The 23811-nt window shown below is 35.3% G+C and overlaps 1 protein-coding gene across 2 annotated transcripts in view; it reads left to right on the top strand.

Annotated features, from left to right (window-relative positions):
- Positions 1–23811, top strand: part of TRIP11 (thyroid hormone receptor interactor 11) — a 63869-nt gene that overhangs the window by 21927 nt on the left and 18131 nt on the right. The window contains exons 8-16 of one of the 2 annotated variants that reach the window (XM_072963616.1): positions 1256–1296; positions 1880–1966; positions 5736–5948; positions 6555–9575; positions 12259–12357; positions 12943–13136; positions 16406–16569; positions 18676–18779; positions 22890–22989. In XM_072963616.1, the coding sequence (XP_072819717.1) occupies positions 1256–1296; positions 1880–1966; positions 5736–5948; positions 6555–9575; positions 12259–12357; positions 12943–13136; positions 16406–16569; positions 18676–18779; positions 22890–22989 (4023 nt within the window). Of the gene's footprint in view, positions 1–1255; positions 1297–1879; positions 1967–5735; positions 5949–6554; positions 9576–12216; positions 12358–12942; positions 13137–16405; positions 16570–18675; positions 18780–22889; positions 22990–23811 lie in introns of both variants that reach the window. The other variant, XM_006208202.4, reaches the window with a different exon arrangement.

The following is a 23811-nucleotide window of genomic DNA, read 5'->3' as shown; positions in this document are numbered from 1 at the left end:
GTTGGGATAATACTATCTCATTCGTGGTTGTAGTGGTAGGATTGTATGAGTTACTAGCTGCAAAGTTCTCTTTAGAACAGTGCCCGTAGTAAGCATTATGAAAGTGTTACCTGTTATTCTCTGGTCTCCATGATTCCTTGTTCAGGCAGTATGTTTTCTTTCTGCAGCTAGAATGATTTTTCAGAAATGTAAATCAGGTCACTCTCCTGATTTTAGTACTTTGTGGCTCCCTGTGAACTTTAGGATTCAGTCTAAACATCTTAGTTGGACATTGGATGTCTTTCATGATCTGATCTCCTGTCTACCTCTTCAGTTTCAACTCTTTCCATTCTCCTAACCTCTGAGCTTTACCATGTTGAACTTTTTGTATAGGTCCTTAAGCCAGCACTGTTGTCTCTAAGCTGTGTGGCCTTTGCATCTGTTGCTTTTTCTGTATGGAGTGTTTCACTAACTCTTAGTGTATTAAGATTCAGTACCAGCGTTGCATCCATCAGGAGGTACCTAGCGCTGTGATTTCCCTGGCCCCGCTGACCCCTATTGCCCCTTCTCTCCCTCAAGTCTGGGTTAGGTGTTTGCCCTTTTTGTTCCAGTAGCACCTGTACTCCCTGTATCACGCTGTACTAAAACCATGTGTTTATCTTCCCCTCTGAATTGTAAGCTCCTTGAGACAAGCATGGACTAAATTTTTCCATCTTATGTAGCAACTAACCTCGTAGTAAATGCTCAATATTTCCTGTATGAACACTGAATGAATTACTTCTGTTGAACTCATGGTATTTTGACTTTGTGTTCTTCTAGAACCACTTCTGTTTATGGATCTATCTGTAATACCAGATTGAATGGTCTTTTTATTAATAGTCAAACTCACTTTAGATACTTGAGATATTATTTTGTTATTGTGGTATAAATATACATTGTTTTCCCCCTCCATCTTAGTCCTTATACTGTTTCCTGCTACGCAGACTAATCAGCTCATTTTGAAATGTAGTTGTTGATGTTTTTAGCAAGGCAATGATTTACGACTCATCCAGAATACAATTAAATGCTTTCTTATACCATCCCATAGAACTGGATTTTAACATAGTTACTGACTGATTTCTTTAGTATAGTCAAAATAGAAATACAAAATAGCAAAAATACATTTCACTGTTAGGGCTTGCTAATTGTAAATAACATTTTATTTTAATTGGATTTCATTTCTGGAGATAAGTTATTTTAAAGAATTTTAATGTCAGATTCATTGTTGTTTTTACAGATGCTGAAAATGAAATAAAGAGACTGAGTAATTTAAACCAGGTAAACTCATTTTAAGAGAGAATGCTTTTGTCTTGGGTAAACCAAGAAAAAGTATTTTGATTATTTATAATTACTTATTTTGTGTTTTTATAAATTCATGTGAACTTATCCTAGGAACGTTCATCTTAGTGATTTTATGGTTTGCTGATTAATAACAGAAACTTTTTGTGTCATAAATTGACATAATTTAAAAAGTTGCATAATTGAAAAATGGAAGTATATCTCTTTCAAGATTAATTTGACAAATGTTATGTTTATAGAGACAGTGGAAGCAGATTCTCTACCAAACTGAGGAATGCATTTTCAATTCCCTTAAGGGATTCAAGGAGTTATTTCCTTTTTTAATGATTACAAGTTATTTTGTAAATGTGTTTATATATTTTTTCATACATAATAAAGTAATCCTCTATAAGAATGTCTGTAAAATGACTGGCTTTAGATGGCCCAATGTTGTATGCTTATAATTTTTATATATCATTAAAGAAGTGCTGAGTAGAAATGCACAATTGTATAGCTTGCCTGCTTTTTTGTAAACTTGAAATTTCTTATTATTTAAGAACACACTGTTTTAACATTTTTATAGGATACCGGTCTTGGTGAAGACAATATGAAACTTAAAATGCATGTCCAAGTTTTAGAAAAAGAGAATTCATTATTGAATCAAGAAAAGGTGGGTGCAGTAAAAATGGGGGCAGAATTAAAATTACAGATCACATCTAAGGGCCAGTTTATATCAAAAGATGGAGTATTTAGTTGTTGGGAGCCCTGAGGATAAAGCTGATCTCTTGGCTGCTGGTCAGGCCAGGTTGAAGTACTTGGGCAAGGTTCAGAGTATGAGAGACTGACCAGTGTGTATGTTTAGAGATAAGCCAGTAGGCTTCCAGATATAAGCAGAAAAGATGGGTAAAGGCTCTGATTTGATTTCAGATGAAGTCCTGACAGCAGCAGGTGGGTCTGGAGCCTGAAGTGGTGTCTTACAGTAACTGTGTGCTGCTTATGTGCCCCAGAACGTGTCTAGTGAGCTGGACGGGACTTTCTTAGTGGCGAGGGGTAAAGAGGAGCATTCTCGCGGTAGATATATGTATATTGGTAGCAAGAAGAGAATCAGATTTCATAATGCAGTGTTGGGAATGGGGAGAGATTTTTTTTGTTTGTATCACTTGGGGTGGGGGTAAGTCCTTGGCTAAGGCAGAAGCTTAAATTCAGAGCAGTTATAGGCTGGTATTATTTATTATTATTACAGGCTAGTGTCTCAACTCAATTTAAAACGTAATTTTTAAAAAAGTAACACATATTTACTGATGTATGTATTCAGTAATACATCCTAAAAACCTTCAGACAGTATAAATGGAGTATCCTTCACACTTCTGTTGGTTGGCCTGTTCCCCACAGGCATTCTTTCTTACCAGTTGCTTGTATATCCTTCTAGGCTGTATTTATGCATATATAATCATATGTAAAAATAGCTTTTTTTAACTGCAAATATTAGCATACTATTTATACTGTTTGTACATACCTTAACATACTTTTGACATCCTTCCACATTAGTTTGTAAGCAGTGTTTCTCAAAGGGGCATTATTAGCATTTAGGTGAGGGAATTCTTAGTAGCGTACACGGTCCTCTGCATGTAGGTTCCTTGCCCCTACTCTTTCTGTTCCCAAAATGCCGGTAATGTCTTCTAGTCATTTTTTTATTACTGTGTTCTATGTATTTGCTGTTCTTCTCTGCTTCCTTTGCATTCTGCTTATTTGGTTATTCCTTTCTCTAGCTGGCGTAGGTGTATTTTGTAGTTTGCAAATCTCTGCACATATCTGATAGGGCCTGTAACTTTCTCATGATATTTTTGGATTCTGTAGCTCTTCCTGAGAGCTGTTTCTCCTTTCTTTTGACGTGAGGTAGTCCATTGCCACTCTTGCTGGATCTGTTCTTAAGCAGTGAGTAGACCCATAGCAGACACATCACATCTGTTCTTAAGAGCCGCATGACAAAAAATTTTGTGGTTCTCTTAATTGAATAGATAACTCTAGAAAGGCATAAGAGAATGCTGTTTCTATCTTTCAGTTGTAGTTCAGAATCAGCTTTTGAATTGGAAGAATAAGGGCTGTAAGGCAGATGATCTGATGTAGTTTTACTGGTCTCTTTTGTAAGGTATATATTAGACTGTAGAAATTTGAGGCTCTTACTTTAAAGTGGATTCCATAATGTTGAATGAAGCATAGAGAACTGTCCCACTTCTGGGATTTTGGAGGAAGAGCATTAAATACAAATACAACAGAACATAAAATGTCTTTAAAAATCACCTGTAGCTATATCTTTAGGAACGTTAGGTTTGAGAGAGGGGAACCTAGTCTGCACTCAGGTTGCAAGGTAAAGGAAGGAAAGGAGCGTTCTTTCTTGGGTCAAGAAAAGGTTTCATGTTCTGACAGAAGCCAGTAATAAGGGAAATTATTTTTATGAGGGAAAAGAAGCCTTTTATTTTCTAGTTAGAGAAGACAAACTTTATTTTTTTTTTACATTTTTATTGATTCATAATCATTTTACAGTGTTGTGTCAAATTCCAGTGTTCAGTACAATTTTTCAGTCATACATGGACATATACACACTCATTGTCACATTTTTTTCTCTGTGATTTATCATAACATTTTGTGTATATTTCCCTGTGCTATACAGTGTAATCTTGTTTATGTGTTCTACAATTTTGAAATCCCAGTCTATCCCTTCCCACCCTCTACCCCGCCCCCCCCGTAACCACAAGTCTGTATTCTCTGTCCATGAGTCCATTTCTGTCCTGTATTTATGCTTTGTTTTTGTTTGTTTGTTTGTTTTTGTTTTTTAGATTCCACATATGAGCGATCTCATATGGTATTTTGCTTTCTCTTTCTGGCTTACTTCACTTAGAATGACATTCTCTAGGAGCATCCATGTTGCTGCAAATGGCATTATGTTGTCGTTTTTTATGGCTGAGTAGTATTCCATTGTATAAATATACCACATCTTCTTTATCCAGTCACTTGTTGATGGACATTTAGGTTGTTTCCATGTTTTGGCTATTGTAAATAGTGCTGCTATGAACATTGGGGTGCAGGTGTCATCCTGAAGTAGATTTCCTTCTGGGTACAAGCCCAGGAGTGGGATTCCTGGGTCATATGGTAAGTCTATTCCTAGTCTTTTGAGGAATCTCCACACTGTTTTCCATAGTGGCTGCACCAAACTGCATTCCCACCAGCAGTGTAGGAGGGTTCCCCTTTCTCCACAGCCTCTCCAGCATTTGTCATTTTTGGATTTTTGAATGACGGCCATTCTGACTGGTGTGAGGTGATACCTCATTGTAGTTTTGATTTGCATTTCTCTGATAATTAGTGATATTGAACATTTTTTCATGTGTTTTTTGATCATTTGTATGTCTTCCTTGGCGAATTGCTTGTTTAGGTCTTCTGCCCATTTTTGGATTGGGTTGTTTATTTTTTTCTTATTGAGTCGTATGAGCTGCTTATATATTTTGGAGATCAAGCCTTTGTCGGTTTCACTTGCAAAAATTTTCTCCCATTCCGTAGGTTTTCTTCTTGTTTTATCTCTGGTTTCCTTTGCTCTGCAGAAGCTTGTAAGTTTCATTAGGTCCCATTGGTTTATTCTTGCTTTTATTTCTTCTAGGAGAAAATTTTTGAAATGTATGTCAGATAATGTTTTGCCTATGTTTTCCTCTAGGAGGTTTATTGTATCTTGTCTTATGTTTAAGTCTTTAATCCATTTTGAGTTGATTTTTGTATATGGTGTAAGGGTGTGTTCTAGCTTCATTGTTTTACATGCTGCTGTCCAGTTTTCCCAACACCATTTACTGAAGAGACTGTCTTTATTCCATTGTATATTCTTGCCTCCTTTGTCAAAGATGAGTTGACCAAAAGTTTGTGGGTTCATTTCTGGGCTCTCTATTCTGTTCCATTGGTCTATATGTCTGTTTTGGTAGAGAAGACAAACTTTAGAGTCATTGAGTGTTGATTTTTGCCTTTTTGTCTGTGGCTGTTAGTGATGAGTTAGGGAATGGAAGTGAGGAGAGCTGGGAGACTTGGGGTGTTTTGAGAAGTGTGTTTTGTAGAAGGGAAGGAGGTGGAGGGCAGCAGTGGGAGTGGGGTTGGAAAGGCTCTCAAATGGGAAAGTTTTTTTATAAAGAAGTTGGAGCTAGAAAATGAACTTGTAGTTGTTGCGTCTTGTCTAGGGTTATAGAAATGTTTTTCTTGAACCTGCAAAAAAATTGTAGCTGAATGAAGGCTGTGGCTTTTTGAATTTTATGTATTATTGCTGAGGTATTATTCAATAATGTTTCCAACATGGACCTTCCAAAAATAGATTCCCAAGTTTTATATATGTATATTTTTAATCTTTTGGTGTTTCTTCTTCCAGTTGACAGTACGTGTTGTTTTTTTCCCTTTTATCATTTAAGGAAGAACTCCAAGTATCACTTTCAAAATTGAATGATGAGTACGAAGTAATTAAAAGTAAGGCTACGAGAGACATAGACTTGGATTCAGAATTACATAATTTAAGACTTAATTTGGAAACAAAGGAACAAGAACTAAATCAGAGCACTACTGAAAAGGAAGTGCTAATAGCAGAGTTAGAAGAATTGGATAAACAGAACCAAGAGGCTACAAAGGTAACAATATATTAAATTATATTTTAAAATATATTAAAGACAGTATGGCAGCATGTGTTACTCAGTAGACTGAACACTGGATTAATAATCAAAACTGTCATTTAATTTTTGTGATCTAATTAATATTTTAGTTAATGCTTTAGTCATAGAGGTGGGCAAACTTTTTTTATAAAGTATTAGATAGTAAGTATTTTTGGCTGTGCAGGCCATGTAGTCTCAGTTGCAGCTACTCAGCTCTGCTGTTGTCCTGTATAGACAAGTAAGCATGGCTCTGTTCCAGTAAAACTATTTACAAAAACAGGTGGCAGGCATGATTTGGCCTATGGGCTACACTTTGTTGTCTCCCTGGTCCCATGTTTAAGAATTGAAAATAAACAACACATATCTTTTACTTTCTTTGCTTCTAAGTTCTAATCTCTAAAATGATAGATTTGCTGTATGATAATTAGTAAATAATTTTGTGGGACATTTTAAAGAAGTTTTATGAAGGATTAGAAATGTCTGAGGATTATTCTTCTGTTATGTGTGGCATTTTATAAAATTTTCTTTAGGTACTAAAATGAGAGAATGTGTTAAAGTGACCATGCAAATTAATTTTTCTTCCAGCACATGATTTTGATCAAAGATCAACTATCAAGACAACAAAATGAGGGAGATAATGCCATTAGTAAGCTGAAAAAAGATTTAAACGATGAAAAAAAGAGAGTTCATCAACTGGAAGATGATAAAATGAACATGACTAAAGAGTTAGACATGCAGAAAGAAAAATTAATTCAAAGTGAGCTGGTCCTAAATGATTTACATTTAACCAAGCAGAAGCTTGAAGATAAAGTAGACAATTTAGTAGATCAGCTAAATAAATCACACACACAGAATTTAAACATCCAGAAGGAGAACTTTGAACTCCAGGAACATATTAAGCAAAAGGAGGAGGAGCTTTCTAGAGTCAGGGAAGAGTTAACTCAATCTCTTCATCAAGACTCTAACAGTAATTTTAAAGATGACTTACTTAAAGAAAGGGAAGCTGAAATCAGAAACTTAAAGCAAAACCTTTCAGAATTGGAACAGCTCAATGAAAATTTAAAGAAAGCTATTTTTGAGCTCAAAACAGAAAACGAAAAGTTGAATTTAGCTTGTGAAGATGTAAGACATCAGTTGGAAGAATCTACTGCCGGTAACAGTCAGATTTCTCTGGATAAAGATGCTATTGTGAAGGCTCTAAAACTGGAGAAAGGACAGTTAGAAGCAGAATTGTGCTGGGCTGAAAAGAGGCGTTTGGAAGAAGCAAGCAAGTATGAGCAAACCATCAAAGAACTGTCAGAGGCACGTAATTTGAGCACCTCTGCTTTACAGCTGGAACATGAGCGTTTAATTAAACTCAATCAAGAGAAAGACTTCGAAATAGCAGAACTCAGAAAGAATATTAAGCAGATGGATACTGATCACAAAGAAACTAAGAAAGTTTTGTCATCTAGTTTAGAAGAGCAGAAGCAATTGACCCAACTTGTAAGTGAGAAAGAAATTTGTATTAAAAAACTTAAAGAGAGGGGCTCAGAGCTTCAGGATGAGTTAGATAAATTGACTCAGGTCTTAAGGAAAAATGAAATTTTGAGGCAAACCATAGAGGAAAAAGACAGAAACCTTGGATCGATGAAAGAAGAAAACAATCATCTGAAAGAAGAGCTGGAACGACTCAGGGAACAGCAGAGTCGCGCAGCACCTATGGCTGAGCCCAAACCTATTGATAGTATTACAGAACTGGAGTCTGAGGTATCCCAGCTGAATGTTATAAAGGACAATCTTGAAGAGGAAATAAAACATCATCAGAAGATAATTGAAGATCAAAACCAGAGTAAAATACAGCTGCTTCAGTCTTTACAGGAGCAGAAGAAGGAAATGGATGAGATTAAATACCAGCATGAACAGATGAGTGTCACACACACCCAGCTCTTCTTAGAGAAAGATGAGGAAATTAAGACTTTGCAAAAAACAATCGAACAAATCAAAACTCAGTTGCGTGAAGAAAGACAAGATGTTCAAACAGAGAATTCCGTTATTTTTCAAGAAACAAAAGTTCAGGGCCTTAATATAGAAAATGGGAGTGAAAAGCACGATTTATCAAAAGCTGAAACGGAAAGATTAGTAAAAGGAATAAAAGAACGAGAATTGGAGATTAAACTTCTAAATGAAAAGAATATATCTTTAACGAAACAGATTGACCAGCTGTCCAAAGATGAGGTGGGTAAACTAACTCAGATTATCCAACAGAAAGATGTGGAGATTCAGGCTCTTCACGCGAGAATCTCTTCAGCTTCCTACCCCCAGGATGTTGTTTACCTTCAGCAGCAGCTGCAGGCCTATGCTATGGAACGGGAACAAGTGTTAGCCGTGCTGAGTGAGAAGACTAGGGAAAACAGCCATCTGAAAACAGAGTATCATAAGATGATGGATATAGTTGCTGCCAAAGAAGCAGCTCTCAATAAGCTGCAGGACGAAAATAAAACATTGTCCACTAGATTCGAAAGTAGTGGTCAAGATATGTTTAGAGAAACAGTTCAGAATTTGTCACGTATTATTCGAGAAAAAGACATTGAAATAGATGCATTAAGTCAGAAATGTCAGACCTTATTGGCAGTCTTGCAAACATCCAACACCGGTAATGAGGTTGGAAGTGTTAACAGTAATCAGTTTGAGGAGCTTCTGCAGGAACGCGATAAGTTGAAACAGCAGGTAAAGAAGATGGAAGAGTGGAAGCAGCAGGTGATGACGACGGTGCAGAACATGCAGCACGAGTCAGCTCAGCTCCAGGAAGAGCTGCACCAGCTTCAGGCACAAGTTTTGGTCGACAGTGATAATAACTCTAAATTACAAGTGGACTATACTGGCCTGATCCAAAGCTACGAGCAGAATGAAACCAAACTCAAAAATTTTGGTCAAGAACTAGCACAAGTTCAGCACAGCATAGGGCAGCTTTGCAATACCAAAGACCTTCTTCTAGGAAAACTCGATATTATTTCACCTCAGCTCTCCTCTGGATCGTCACTTACTTCCCAGTCAGCAGAGCCTCCTAGAGCTGTTAAGTCTGATGTATCGAGTGAGTTTTCTAAACAAGAAATAGAAGAGCTAAGAAAATCACTGCAGGAAAAAGATGCGACAATTAGAACTCTCCAGGAAAATAATCACAGATTGTCTGATTCGATTGCTGCTAACTCAGAGCTAGAAAGACAAGAACATGAACAAACCGATTCAGAAATTAAGCAACTGAAGGAGAGACAAGATGTTTTACAAAAGTCACTAAAGGAAAAAGACCTCTTAATCAAAGCCAAAAGTGATCAGTTACTTTCTTTAAATGAAAGTATCACAAACAAGGTGAGTGAAAATGAACTTTTGAGGCAGGCAGTAACAAACCTAAAGGAGAGAACACTAATTTTAGAAATGGACATTTGTAAACTGAAAGAGGAAAATGAAAAAATAGTGGAAACTTCCAGGGAAAAGGAAACAGAGTATCAAGCATTGCAGGAGACTAATATGAAGTTGTCTATGATGCTGCGAGAAAAAGAGTTTGAGTGCCATTCGTTGAAGGAGAAGGCTCTTGCTTGTGAGCAACTACTGAAAGAAAAAGAGCAGGTATGTTCTGGGCAGTGTTGCAGAGGGAGGTTGAGGGGAGAGGAGATATTTTAGTGTGCTGCTTTATTGATGTTATCTTTGAAGGGGAATATGGATTTATTTACCTAGAAATATTTTGAGGTTTTATGATTCATTCTAAATAAATTTTCCTGAGAGGCATCTGAAAGTTTCTTTCTCAAATTACTAGATATTTCCAAGTATTTTTAGTGCTAGATTAGTTTTAGGCCTACTTCAGTAGCTACTAGTAATGGTTAACATGTTAGAGATTCTTAAATGTGAAGGGGAGCTCTGTGAAATAATGCTACCTCTTTGACAACCATCTGAAGTAAGAAATATGTTTTACTTTGTGATACAGTAAGTACTTGTGCGGGTGTGTGTGTGTAAAAAACTGACAGAAGTTTCAGAAATCAAAAATTATCCTTGCTACATATGATGCTCTATTTAAAAAAGACCCATTAAATTGATTTTTATGCATCAGTTAGTCACATCGTGATATCTGAAAAAGTGTTAGCCGTGATTAGTACTTTTCAGAGTAGGCTTAGTAAATATTCCAATTTCTGTTCTGTCACTGGTGTGACTTTGGGTGTGTTTTCACCTTATTGGTTTGTTTATTCAGCCATAAAATGGAAGGTTATAGCAGTTAAAATGTCAGTAGTTTTTGATAGATTTACATTTTTACATGCAGTTGATACTGATTTTAATAAGAATGTATTGAAGACCTAATACATCATACTATGATCAAACCTTTGGCCTCTTTTTACTCTGCTTTCTGTACTTTGAGTAGTAGAAACTTGTAAAAGAAATGAGGCAGAACGATGGAATAGTCACAAGTGCTTGTTGAGTGTTCACATGCTGCCATGCACAAGGTACAAAATGATTTAACTTCTTTTTCCATTTAAGTTCTCTTTTAAGAGTCTTGGATTAAAGTTTGGAAATGCTTGGTGTAGTTTTCACTTGATAAGAAAATTCTCACCCCGTTTCCCCTTTTTGTCATCTGATTAAACAGGTACACTAATGTGCTGAGGTGTGCACCTCCTTTCAGGAACAGCTTTTTAGCATCTTAGGGTCCTGGTCTGTGCTTGGTATGAAAGAGACTCTTAGAGAGGGGCTGCTTTCTATTGCTCACTAACCAAAATTGGGTGTAGTCTCTCAGGGCCTGTAAGACTATAATAGAGGAATGCAAAATAATGAAGTATTCTTTTTATATGTTTTTTCCTTTTGTAGTTTTAGCATCTTGTACAGTTTAATTCTGTTTCATTGACATGTATAGATCTAAAGTGTGTAGATTTAATTAAGGCTTACCTACTTTTCAAGAAGTTTCCTAGGTTAGTTAAGTTGTTCTTAAGTATTGTATTACTTGAGGGTAATTAGTGTAAACTGATTAATTTCTGTATAATTGAAGAGTACCTTTATTATATTTTAAATATAATAAATAACATTTTTCTTTAGGGAGAAAGAGGTATTCTCAATAGGAGATCCTCAACTCTTTAATTTTCAAGCATTTGTTCTTTCTCTAATACGAAAAGATTTTTAACTGAAAAGCGATTTGGAAAATAAATAGCCTCTTTTTCTGGGAGGGCTTGTTGAGATAAACAGATGGTTTTATGTTTTGGTTTCAATGATTTTTCCTGGGGAAGTGTTAGATATTTTAAAAAATGGAAAGTTTACATAAAAATGTAAAAATAATACCAATCTATAAATAGATTCAGATGATATGCATATTTCAAACAGAAAAAAGAGTTGGCTGGAAACAGCCTGATGCTTTTTTGTGCTTTTTTAGAATTCCAGCTATCATCTTAAATTCATGGCCCTACTTTTGCAGTGAAGGGTTATCCTTTTTCCTGCTGTCTTTAATGCATTGCACTTGTATGGAATGCATTCAGGAATAATTGTACTTGTATGGAATGCATTCAGGAATAAAAGTTTGCCACAGCCCAGCAAGATATCATTCCAGAGTTGCTTTTGTTAAATTGTTGCCAAAATGTTCTTTTAAAATAGGCTGTACATGTAGAGTGACTTCCCTTTCTCTTCTCTGCCAGTAACTTGACACTGTTATTTCTCTTAACAACAGTTGCATGTGCCTGATGAATGGATAAACACATACACATACACACACACAGCACACACACTCTTTGTGGCTAATTTGGGGTTTGTGAATGCTTTATTTTATAGGGTAAATTTGAAGAGATTGTGTCCTTTGAGTTCTTTTTAAAACCTTTGAAATAAACTTTTAAAGAATAGTTTTATATTGTTAGAAAAGTTGCAGAGATAGTGGAGAATTCCCATATACCTCAAATTCAATTTCCCTTATTTTTAGCATCTTTGCATTACTGTGGTACATTTGCAACAACTAATGAACCAATATTGATACATTACTATTAACTAAAGTTCTTACTTTTTTTGAATTTTCTTAATTTTTTAGCAAATGTCCTTTTCTTGTTCCAGGATCCTGTCTAGGGAAGCACACATCATATGTATTTCATCATCATGTGTCCTTAGGCTCCTTTAGACTGTGACGGTTTCTCAGACATTCCTTGTTTTTGATGACCTTGACATAGTTAACTGTATTTTTAATTAATTGATGAAGAAATGTCTTTTTTAAAATGTATTTTCCTTTAAAGCTAGTTATTTTTTCTAAAAGGGCAAGACTGGAGAATTAAATCAGCTTTTAAATGCGGTTAAGTCTATGCAGGAGAAGACAGTTACGTTTCAGCAGGAGAGAGATCAAGTCATGTTGGCCCTGAAACAGAAACAAATGGAGAACACTGCTCTACAGAATGAGGTATACTTTTGCTTTAAAGAAACACTGATTCAAACACTAAGCTTAATAACTGTTGAGAAAACTATAAAGATTATCAATTAAAATGAACTTCTCTTAGGTGGTTTTTCTTACTCTTCCTCTGATATGCTGTAGTAGGATTTTGATCTCCCAAGGTGCATTTTATTTCAGTTTTCAAAAGCGAAAACCATGATCTAATCATTATGTTGTACACCTAAAACTAAATTATACTTCAAGAGAAAAAAAAAGATAACATATCTTGGGTATAAGGAAAATTTCCTACCCATAAAATATGAAAAAAATGAGATTTACTGAAAAAGTGGCGTATCTCAAAAATTGTAGTACTTTGTACAATTCCATTTTCCATTATAGCCACAGGGAATAAGATCTTACAAAGTAAACCTTCCAAATGAATATTAAAGATGATTTCAGAAGACTTTTTTCCTAGCATAAATACATCTTGCAATATGAGAAATTAATTAATACACTCCAGTAATGGGGAAAAGATTTGATAACAAAGTGCCTTGTTGGCGGGGAAAAAAGGGAGCGTTTTACAGAAGGAAAATGAAAGAAATGTCCTTTGCCTAGGTTCAACATTTACGTGACAAAGAATTACGCTTAAACCAGGAGCTAGAGAGATTGCGTAACCATCTTTTAGAATCAGAAGATTCTTATACCCGTGAAGCTTTGGCTGCAGAAGATAGAGAGGCTAAACTAAGAAAGAAAGTCACTGTATTGGAGGAAAAGCTAGTTTCATCCTCTAATGCAATGGAAAATGCAAGGTAACTTTTTCATTTTTCTTAGTATTAACATTAACTGATGAACACTTCTTGAGTGTCAGACTCAGTAAGAATTTTTCATACGTTACCTCATTTTATTCTCACGAAATTCATTATCTCTGTTTTACAGACTAAGAAACTAAGGGTAAAAAGGTTTAGTAACCTTCCCAAGGTCAGGCACACAGGTGGACATGTAGGTTTTACACTCAGATCTGTAGCCCTTACCCAGATCTGGCATTCAAACTGAGGTTTTCCTGAATCTTAACCATTGCCCTGGATAATTGCTTCTGATCATTTTAGGAGACTAGGCTTAAATTCTGAACAATTTAATTAGCTTTGTCAGGTTTCCCGGGAACTAATTTAATTTATGTGATTTTTTTTTTTTAAAGTCAGGTGATCTAAGGTTGAACAAAGTTTGGGTATTAGAAAGAAGAGAGTTGAGGTAGCAAGGTAAAGACCTAGGTCAGTATGTGTTAACTCCTGGCTTATTAGAACTTTTGAGTGACCAAGTCCCTGTTTATATATTTTTAAATCTTATTTCTCTCAATAAAAAATTTTTTCCTTATTACAAAAGCATTATATTTTCCACTTTAGGAAAATCACATAAACCAAAAAGAACAAAAAGCCACAGTCTCATGTGCTCAGAGATAATCTTTTTTTGTGCCTTTGTATGCTTCTGTATATGTGTATATATATATTATATATTTTTTGAAAGCAGAATTTATATTTATACTATTTTATAACCTGCATCTATCACTTAATGAATGTCAGTACATGTTAAGCCATATGTTTCTGCAATGTCATTTATGGCTACATAGTATACCATTGTTTGGATTTGCCATAATTTCTCTAATCCAGTCATTTATTTTGGGGCATTTAGGGCGTTTCAACTTTTCAGAATTACTAAGAGTGCTGTCATTATAACCCCAAATAGGTATTGTTGTGTTGGTGATAGATTATTTCCTTAGTGTAAATATTTAGAATTGGAAATTCTGGTTCAAAAGGGTTTCTTTAAAATTTTGAGATGTACTGCTTACTAATTTTCCAGAAAAATTTTGTCCGTTTCCATTCCCATTAGTTGTGTGTGTCTTTTTATTTATCTTTTTACTATGGGTGATGCTGAGGGAAATATAAGGAGATAGTAGATATTATCTCTGTCTGCAAAGATTATAGGCCAGGAGAGTTAACACTTCTGAGGGTGAACACCTCACCCTCCTTTGCAGGATATGTTATTCAGACTCAGGAGAAAAACCTGTTTAAAATGAGAATTAAAAGAGTGAGTGAACATTTGTGTATGTGTTTCACATTGGCAGAAATATCAAAACATCTGCAGTCTATAAAATTGATCATCTGTCCTTTCAATTTTCAGGCCCTTATTTTCTCTAATTAAAACAGTTTCTAGTCTCTGCCTCCTTTCATTTACCATTTAAATTAACTTTCAGAATGACCTTCATTAGGTAGGGCTGTGATCTTGTTACTCCTTTCTTCAAAACCAGGGTAGTTGTGGATGAATTTGTCCCAGGATATCTACCACCTTAGCCTTATTTCTCAGTATCATCTACATCCAACCAAAACTGTTACTTAGTTCTTCAGATAGAGCTACTGTTTTCCTTTTTTTTTCTTATACTTTTTTGTTTCATATTCTTTCTTCCTAAAGAGTGGGCCTGATCCCTAGGTTAGTTTTTCTATTACTACTGACTGTTCTTCAAATAGCGTTTCCTTCATAAAGAATGCTTTGTTTAGCACCCTAATGCTCAAATCTAAAATCAAACCCTAGTATCATGTTTTCCCCTTTGGACCTGCGTAATACTTTGAGTCTTTGATAGGGTACTTGTATTTTGCTTTTGGGTATGGGTAATTGTTGACTCGTCTTACACTTTCTCTCACCCAGTGAAATGTAAGGTTACTGGAGCCGGTGTGGGGGCAGTGGTTAGGAATGACACAACTTATTCGTACCCTTCCCATAGTGTATATTCTTACAGATAGTTTCATAGATGTTCAGTAAATATTTGTTGTATAAGTAGCTTAAATCTACAAACCAGATTATGGTGTTTTGAGCCTTTAACAATAGTACCATCACGTATTTATTAACTTTTTGAATGACATCACAGCTCATTTCATCCTTACAATTACCCTTTGAGTGATTTACTAGCCAGCAAAGTTGAGTCCAAGGCACATAGGGCAGAGTTCAGTCGTCTGGTTATCAGTTTACTGCTCTTTCCACAAGAGGGTGCTATTGGGTAAAGTTTCTTCAAAGTGAGCAGCTCTTAATGAGCTTTAATGGGCTGGTCTGAATAAGAATTGAACTGGATATTAAAAAACCAGAAAAGGCTATTGCAGTATTTCGTATGTAATAATTATACCTTAAAGAAGTATATCAATGATATAAGACTGGACTCTATAAATCTCTTAGGGATGTCTGATTTATTATTTGGGGCAGGTGTAAGGGTTGTTGTTTTTAGGCAGAAAGAAAGATGGCAGTAAAAGATAATTAACTAGTAATCAGAGAAGTAAATCAGTAGGGTAGCCTTTGGAAAGTTGTAAGTTTACCAGAATTGCAAGTGTCAAAGGCAAGGGGAATAGAGTCCTTAGAATGCACTTCTTGCTAGGTAGGAAGCTGGACAGAATGACTTCCAAGGTCCCTTCCAATGTAACAATTTTCTGATAAATTGCATTGTAGAGTTTTAGCCTGGAAACACAGAGGTTGCAGGCTGTTTGTAAATTTTTCTTATGCTAACATTTCTTGTTTAGGCCAATTCTGTCTTTAAAATGACTGCCATTTATTCAAACTCACTTTCACGGGAAGGATGATTGAATTAACAAAAAGCCAGGGAAAGCAAAGATCAGATGAACTCTTCAAATTTCTTTGAAATCTAACGAATTTAATGCAGTAAAATGTAGAGACCATCAGTTTAATAAAGAAAGTAGAGTGGTGGTTGCTAAGAAAAGAGGAGTTACTGTTTAATGGGTGTGGAGTTTTGGCTAGGGAAGATGGAATAAGTTCTAGAGATGGATGGCCATGATGGTTGTACAGCAGTTTGAATGTACTTAGTACCACTGAACTGTACACTTAAAAATGGTGAAAATGGTAGATGTTATGTATATTTTACCACAATTGAAAAAAGGACATAGGAGGTGGTTTCATCTTATTGAAGTATTTAAATACTTTGAAATCTAACTTGCACTTAGTGCAATAAAATGTAGGGAAGGTATTTCATCTTGTTAAAGTATCTAAATAGACACAGTTTGACTTCTGTTCTTTTTGTTTAAAGCCATCAAGCCAGTTTACAGGTAGAGTCATTGCAGGAACAGTTGAATGTGGTAACCAAGCAAAGGGATGAAACCTCACTGCAGCTGTCTGTGTCTCGGGAACAAGTAAAGCAGTATGCTCTGTCACTCTCCAACCTGCAGATGGTCCTGGAGCATTTCCAGCAAGGTCAGTTGGATGGCTAGTCTTTCAGTGAAGAAAAGTTACTGTGCAGTTGACCCTGGAACAAAATGCGTGGGATAGGGATGCTGACCCCCCACGCAGTCAAAAATCCGTGTATAACTTTTGAGTCTCCCCAAACTCAATTCTTTATAGCCTACTGTTGACCAGAAGCCTTACTAATAACATAAATAGTTAACACATTTTTTTGTATATTATAGGTACTGTGTACTGTATTCTTACAATACAGTAAGCTAGAGAAAAGAAAATGTTAAGAGAACCATAAGGAAGAGAAGATACATTTACTGTACTGTATTGATACCATGAGTTTATGTTGTCTGTTTAGAAGATAAATTGTCTGTTAGTGCCTGCATCAGTATTGTGTTATATAATACAAAATACTGTAGCTGTTATACATGTTACTAGTACTGGACATCAAAAATGAACAGGTAGTGTGAAAAAGAAATTCATATTTATTTATAGGTATAATGATTCATGCATTGATAATGAAGAAGCAGCAATATGATTGTTTTATGATAGCCTAGTATAATCAGTACAGTTCCTTTCTGTAGCCTAGCCTTTACACTAATGAATGAATTGTTATAAAATTTTTATGCTATACAGTATTACAGTCATACTCATAATATAGTATTGGAAACATGGTTACATGTTTTTATAAAACCACTTACTAGGCTGATACACAATTTTTCCAATTACAAGAGAGGCATACCATATGGTAATTAATTCTTTGGAAGCAATATTATAAAACAGTAAGAAAACTAACACATTATTAAATTTATATTAATTATCACTCACCTTATGCCCATGTAAAGATAGACTAGTATCTACATATATTTTATGCATTTATGATATAACCTTTTTCTAATTTCTTTTTTGATATTTCTAGGCTATGTGGTTCATCTGCTTTTTCAAATTGTCACAAATCTCCAAAAATTTTTCCAATATATTTATTGAAAAAAAACTGTGTATGGTGGACCTGTGCAGTTCAAACCCGTATTATTCAAGGATCAACTGTTGGGAATTTGGGCTTGAGTGCTATTTTAGATTAGGCGTGGGGAAATCTTTGAGAGATTACCCACTTGTAGGGGGAAAAGATAAGTAGCATCAACAAATTAGACTCCCGTTACTGTTAAAGTAGAGAACATAAAATATATGGTGATTATTTGAACTTTGTTTCAGTATCATATTGTGACCAGGTAAGCTGAGGGTTGAGGGAAGTATGAAGGTAATGTAGTAAGGAGAATCACGTGATAAAAGGGATACACAGGAAGAGAGAGGCACATATGTAGAAAAGATGGTTAGGTTTTAAGATGTTGGTTGGAGGTTAAATCCACTTGGAAGAGTTAATCGTCAGTAATTACTGTCCTTTGAAATATTGATTAACTTGTTCTTAGCTGTTCTTCTACACTTTAAGGTAACTGTATGTTCTAATTCCAGTGGAAACTACTTTTTTAGACACACAGTAGCAGTGACCAGAACAGTTGTACCCTGATAACCAAAATATGCTTTTCCACATCTACCTCCCATCCTCAGGTTTACCCCCTTTAGATCACTCACCCATCCATTTGTCTATTCATACAATCAGTAATTATTGGCAGTGAATGAATTGCTAGTGGGGGACGGGTGATTAGAGGGTATGAGGCAACGACGTAACAGTGGTTATAGTTTTGTTCCTAAGCAGAAGTTTAAGTTTGTACATATGTACATATCAGGGTTACTCATGTGGTTGAAACTTTGAATTTTAAATATAAGAATTATCTAGGTCTACTCTGTATAATACCAGAGTGGCCACGTGTACAAAGAAACATAGTACTGAGGCTGTAGAGAAGGCTTTGCTAAAGACGAAGTGTTTTGAGTACAGAGTTCTGAAGGGAGGGAAAGTTTGTAAGGTGGACAAGATGGAGAAGGATTTAAGCAGAGGAAACTGATCTCATTACTTTAATTCCAGTTAACACCATCACTAAGGCATATATAATTTTCTTGCTGAGACATTTGGACTATTTTTGTTGAATTATTAAAATTTCAAGTGGTTTAAAATTCTGATTTTATCACACAATTACAAAATACTAACGTAACTTCTATTTTCCTCTTCAGAGGAAAAAACCAAGTATTCTGCTGAACTAGAAAAGCACAAACAGCTCATTGCTGAATGGAAGAAAAAGGCAGAAAATCTGGAAGGAAAACTGGTGTCATTACAGGTTAGTTGAAATAATTTACTCTTGTAAATTTTATTATTCACAAAACAGTTGTAGAATTTTTGTCTTGGAAATAATCCCCTAAACAACTAATTTAGTAAAAGTTGTTGCTGGGGCACAATAGTGAACAAGATACTCAGGATTTCCCTCATGTGACTGATAGTTTGGAATGGATGCAGCGAATATGAGATGATAGGACATTTAAATTTTTAGCATAGGTAGGTATTTTAGATATCACTAAAAAAAAATGCGTAATTTTAACTTTATAATTTTTCTCTTTTCAACAAAACATACTGGGTACTTTATTTTACATGGATTAAAATAATGTATGTTATCTGATTAGATCTTTTTCCTTTTGCAGTGTAATTCTTTAAAATATTTTTCTCTTTATTTTATGCTGTATTTCATACATATAAAAATTATATATAAGAAATAAATAAATGAACCCTTGTGAAGAGATGTGACACCAAGGTGACTTTCTTCTAGATTTAGGATAAACTTTTCTGAGTTATAAGTAGACTCTGGTGATGGCTGGCGGAAAATAATAAAATTGATTTGCCTGTCATTGGTGGTGAGTGTGCTGTTTGTACATACTAATATTCCAAATAAGTGAAGATATGTTTCTTTTAAATGTTTTGGAATTTTTAAAATTCTACATATTGAGTGGCTTAGAAACAGTATTTAGATAATACGTGTAAAACATAAGAATAGCAATACAGCAAATACCCACGTACTCACCACCCAGTAGAAGAAATAGAATGTCATCCTTTGAAGTTCCTTGCACACCCCTCCGCATCTCCACTCCTCCCTACACCTCATAGATGAGCACTTCCAAAATTTCATGTTTATTACCCCCTTGTTTTTCTTTATGGTTTTATACATAGATTTGCATTTCATTACAATAGATTGTTTACTGTTGCATATTTTTAAACGAGATCTAAATGGGATGCTGAACTGTGTGTAAACTGAATAATTCTTGTGAGACTTGCTTTTTTTTGCTTAGTATTATGTTCATGAGTTTCAGCCATGTTACTTTGTAGTTCTGTGTTAGAAGGTTCATTATTTTCACGGCTATATTCATTGCATGAATATATAATTTATTTACCATTTTACTGATGAAGGACATTTCCGTTATCTGCTGTACAAACAATGTGGTTATGAACTTCCTTGTTTCTGTCTCCTGGAGCACACATACAGGAGTTTCTTTCAGGTGTGTATACTGACTGGAATTGCTGAGTCATAGGATGTATACGGTCAATTTCAACTTGATTAGATTTGGTGGCAGATTGTTTTCTAGGGCAATTGTGCTGATTTTCTCCTTCCAGTGGTACATAAGAGTTGGCTTGTTCTACATACATCCTTGGCAACACTGGCGTTATCAGATTTTTTAAAGTTTTTGCTAGTGTGGTTGGTGGGAAGGGCTTTCTTCTTATTGTTTTAATTTGCATTTCTACTGATGAGGTTAAGCATCCTTTTTTGTTTGTTTTATTATTTTTTTAAATATATTTTTATTGAAGTATAGTCAGTTTACAATGTTGTGTCAATTTCTGGTGTTCAGCACAATACTTAAGTCACATAGGAACATACATTCATTCTCATATTCTTCTTCACCATAGGTTGCTACAAGACATTGAATATGGTTCCCTGTGCTATACAGTATAAACTTGTTGTTTATCTATTTTATATATATTAGTTAGTATCTGCAAATCTCGAACTCCCAATTTATACCTTCCCATCCCCTTCCCTCTGTGGTAACCATAAGTTTGTTTTTTATGTCTGTGAGTCTGTTTCTGTTTTGTAAATCAGTTCCAAGCATCTTTTAATATGTTTTTCACCACTTATGCTTTCTGGTCATTAACACATTAAAAAGGCATTTTATCCGACCTTTTAAATGTTACCTGTCACTCCAGAATATCTAGTCTGTCATACTGTTAGAAGTCCAGATCTTTTTAAACTAGCTTTATTTTTTAAAATTTAAAATATATTTAACATATATTTAGAAAAATAACAAAATAAATCATAAAAACTAAGGGAATTAGTAAAGATAAAAGCTAAAATTAATTAAATAAAAACCAAACAATGGTAGAAAGAATAATAAAATCCAAATATTAATTTTCAAAAAAATCTTAGTGTAGTTTTGAGCTTTAATAATTTCTTAAATGTAAATTCTGTGAGGTTAACCAAGTCATTTGAAAGTTTATTTAAATTTCCTTTACACTAAATTTAGTTTTGTATTTTGAATGTTAGATTTTATTTAAATTTTTTTGTTTCAGTTCCCCTGTGTATCAGAGAAGGTTCAACCTGAGAAGCAGAATCAGTAGTGTGTGTATATATGTACACACATATATACATACAAATACACATTGATATATGTAATATATATAGGCACACACCTAGGAGGTTTATTATAAGGAATTAGCAACATGATTGTGGGGTCTGGCTAAGCAAGTCTGAAATTCATGGGGCTGGCAGTCAAAATGGGAAGATCACATCACAAGCAGGCTGGAACTCATAGGCTTGGGCCAAAGCTATTGTCCGCAAGTCATCAGGAAAGAAAATCATAAGCAGGATGGACTCTGTGGACATGAGCTGAAGTTGCTGTCCACAGGTGGAATTTCTGCTCTTTTTTAGTTGGACCTCAGCCCTGATTTCAAAGAGTTTCAGCTGGTTCAGTCAGGCACCCTCCCCCCCCCCCCGATTATCCAGGATAATGCGCCTTCCTTGAATTCAGTTGATTAGGGACATTGATTACATTTGCAAAATACCTTCATAGGAACATCTACATTATGTTTGATTAAATAACTGGAGACTGTATCCTATCAAAAAAGCTGTGACACTCTGATTCAAGGAGATGAAACTTGCCCTGACATTTACGTGGGTGAATACTCTAGAATAGCCGAGAAAATTGTGTGAAAGAACAACAGTCAGGAGGGACTTGCCTACTAAATATCAAAATAGAGCCATAAATCAGTACCATTTTGACTAGATTAGTGGAGAGGAAGGAGAATCCAAAAATGGAGCCCAGGTTATATTTGAGAATTTAAAACTAAAGCCTAAACTAATTTCAGTGTAACAGGAAAAGGGATAAATTATCTAATAAACAATGTTGGCACAACTGGCTGTCTGTATGGAAGAAAAAGTAATTGGACCCCTGTCTTACACTACATACAAAAGTAAATTCCAGCTGTATTAAAGCAAAGATTCTCAACTGGGCGTGGCACTGGGAAATCTGGGGATATTTTTTTGGCTGTTACAGTGACTGAGTGGGTCTTCTGGCATTTATGGGCAGAGGCCAGGAATACTGAAAGCACTCCCATTGAGAAATACTATTTTAAAGATGTAAACATTAAGCAAGGTGAATATCTTACAAGAAAATCTAGAAGACCACATGTAAAGTCAAGGGGCAAGGAGGAGCCTAACCAAGACTAAAACTGAAGAAGCTGTGAGAGCGAAGTAGAACTTACTTGACTGTAAGCAACTTAAACATTTTTACATGGCAAAAGGTCTTGTACCATAAATTGACAAACGATAGATCTGGCAAATAATATTTTAGCACTAATGGCAAAAGGTTCTTATCTACTCTATAAGGTGCTCATACAAACTAACTGGTAAGAGAAAGCTCAATAGAAAAATAGGCAAGATATGCAAAGGTTTTCACAGAAGAGCAAATTCAGCTGTCCTGTAAACATGAAAAGATGCTCAAGTTCACTAGTATGTAGCTAGGGAAATACAAATTAAAGTAATAATGAAGCATCACTTCATACCCATCAGACTTGCAAAACTTCAGAAACATTTGTTGCTGTATCTCTTGACTTTTTGTATCTTTTTTAATAGTTTTGATTCTCTTATTATTGTCACTTTTTTACTTTTGCCACCATGTTGTTTTTTAATAGCATCCTCTTTTTTTATCTAGTTCCTCTAAAAGAGATGTCATTGTGTTGTGAAGTGTGAATTCTATTTTTGATACTTATTAGTTGTGTGAACTTGCTCAAGGTCACAGAAGTACAGCTTTGTTAGCTAAAAGTGGTTGATTGGCTCTAAGGTGTCTTCCAGCCCTATAGTTTGTGAAATAGTTTTTTGCATGCTGCTTTTTAATGAACTTTTCTTCCTTAGGAGCGTTTGGATGAAGCAAATGCTGCGCTGGATTCAGCATCAAGACTGACAGAACAGTTAGATTTAAAGGAAGAACAAATTGAGGAACTTAAAAAACAAAGTAGGTTTTTTTCCTTTTCTTTTTTTCCCCTACAACACTAGTATTGAATCAAATGTGATTTTCCCCCATGCGTTGATACAGTTGAGTGAGACCAACTTCTGTTTGTGTGTGGCTTCCATTTCCATCTCCCATGACCAGTTTGCTTCTACTTGAATATGGTCCTAGTGATACCAGAGTCATAAGTTGGCCCTGGCTGTCCAGTTAGCTTTCCTGGATATTCAAGCAGTTCAGTTGTGTTGGCTGTCACCCTTTTGACCATCAAGGTGAGTGACTGGACTGACTCGACTTGTTAGGGCATGATTTCTCCCTGTTCAGTCTGTGTTCATTCTACTTAAAGCTGTCTGATGTGTTAGAGCAGCATTCTCAGGTGAAAGAGTAACTTTCTGTGGAATGAATATCTAGGTATAACTAGTTTGTATGATTATGGATAGTACTTTAATGCAGGCACTCATCATGTACTTTTTTGATGCTTGTAAGGTATCTCATGAGTCCTGTCAGTTCCCCAGGGTGAGTCCTGTGCTTTGGGTTATCAGTTGGGCCTCATATAATCAGGTGGTTTGCAGTGCTTTGTTGACACTACCTGTGGACAGAGATGGCAAGTCCTCGTTTTATCTCTGATTTAACAGTCCCCAGGAAGTTGAAGCTATTCTAGGGCTGCATGTAGTAGGTAATGACTGAAGATTATCAGAAAAGTGATAATGGGACCTAGAAATGTACCAACTTTAGGTGTCTGGGTTAGGCACAGTAGCACCAAGGCGTAATTAAGTTAAGAAGTACCACCTAACATGAAGTAGAATTAGAAACAGGCAAAAGTAGGAGATA

Source organism: Vicugna pacos, chromosome 6, assembly GCF_048564905.1.
Source record: "Vicugna pacos chromosome 6, VicPac4, whole genome shotgun sequence".
NCBI lineage: Eukaryota > Metazoa > Chordata > Mammalia > Artiodactyla > Camelidae > Vicugna > Vicugna pacos.
Note: the sequence above shows the minus strand (reverse complement) of the source record. Positions and strands in the feature narration are given on the sequence as shown.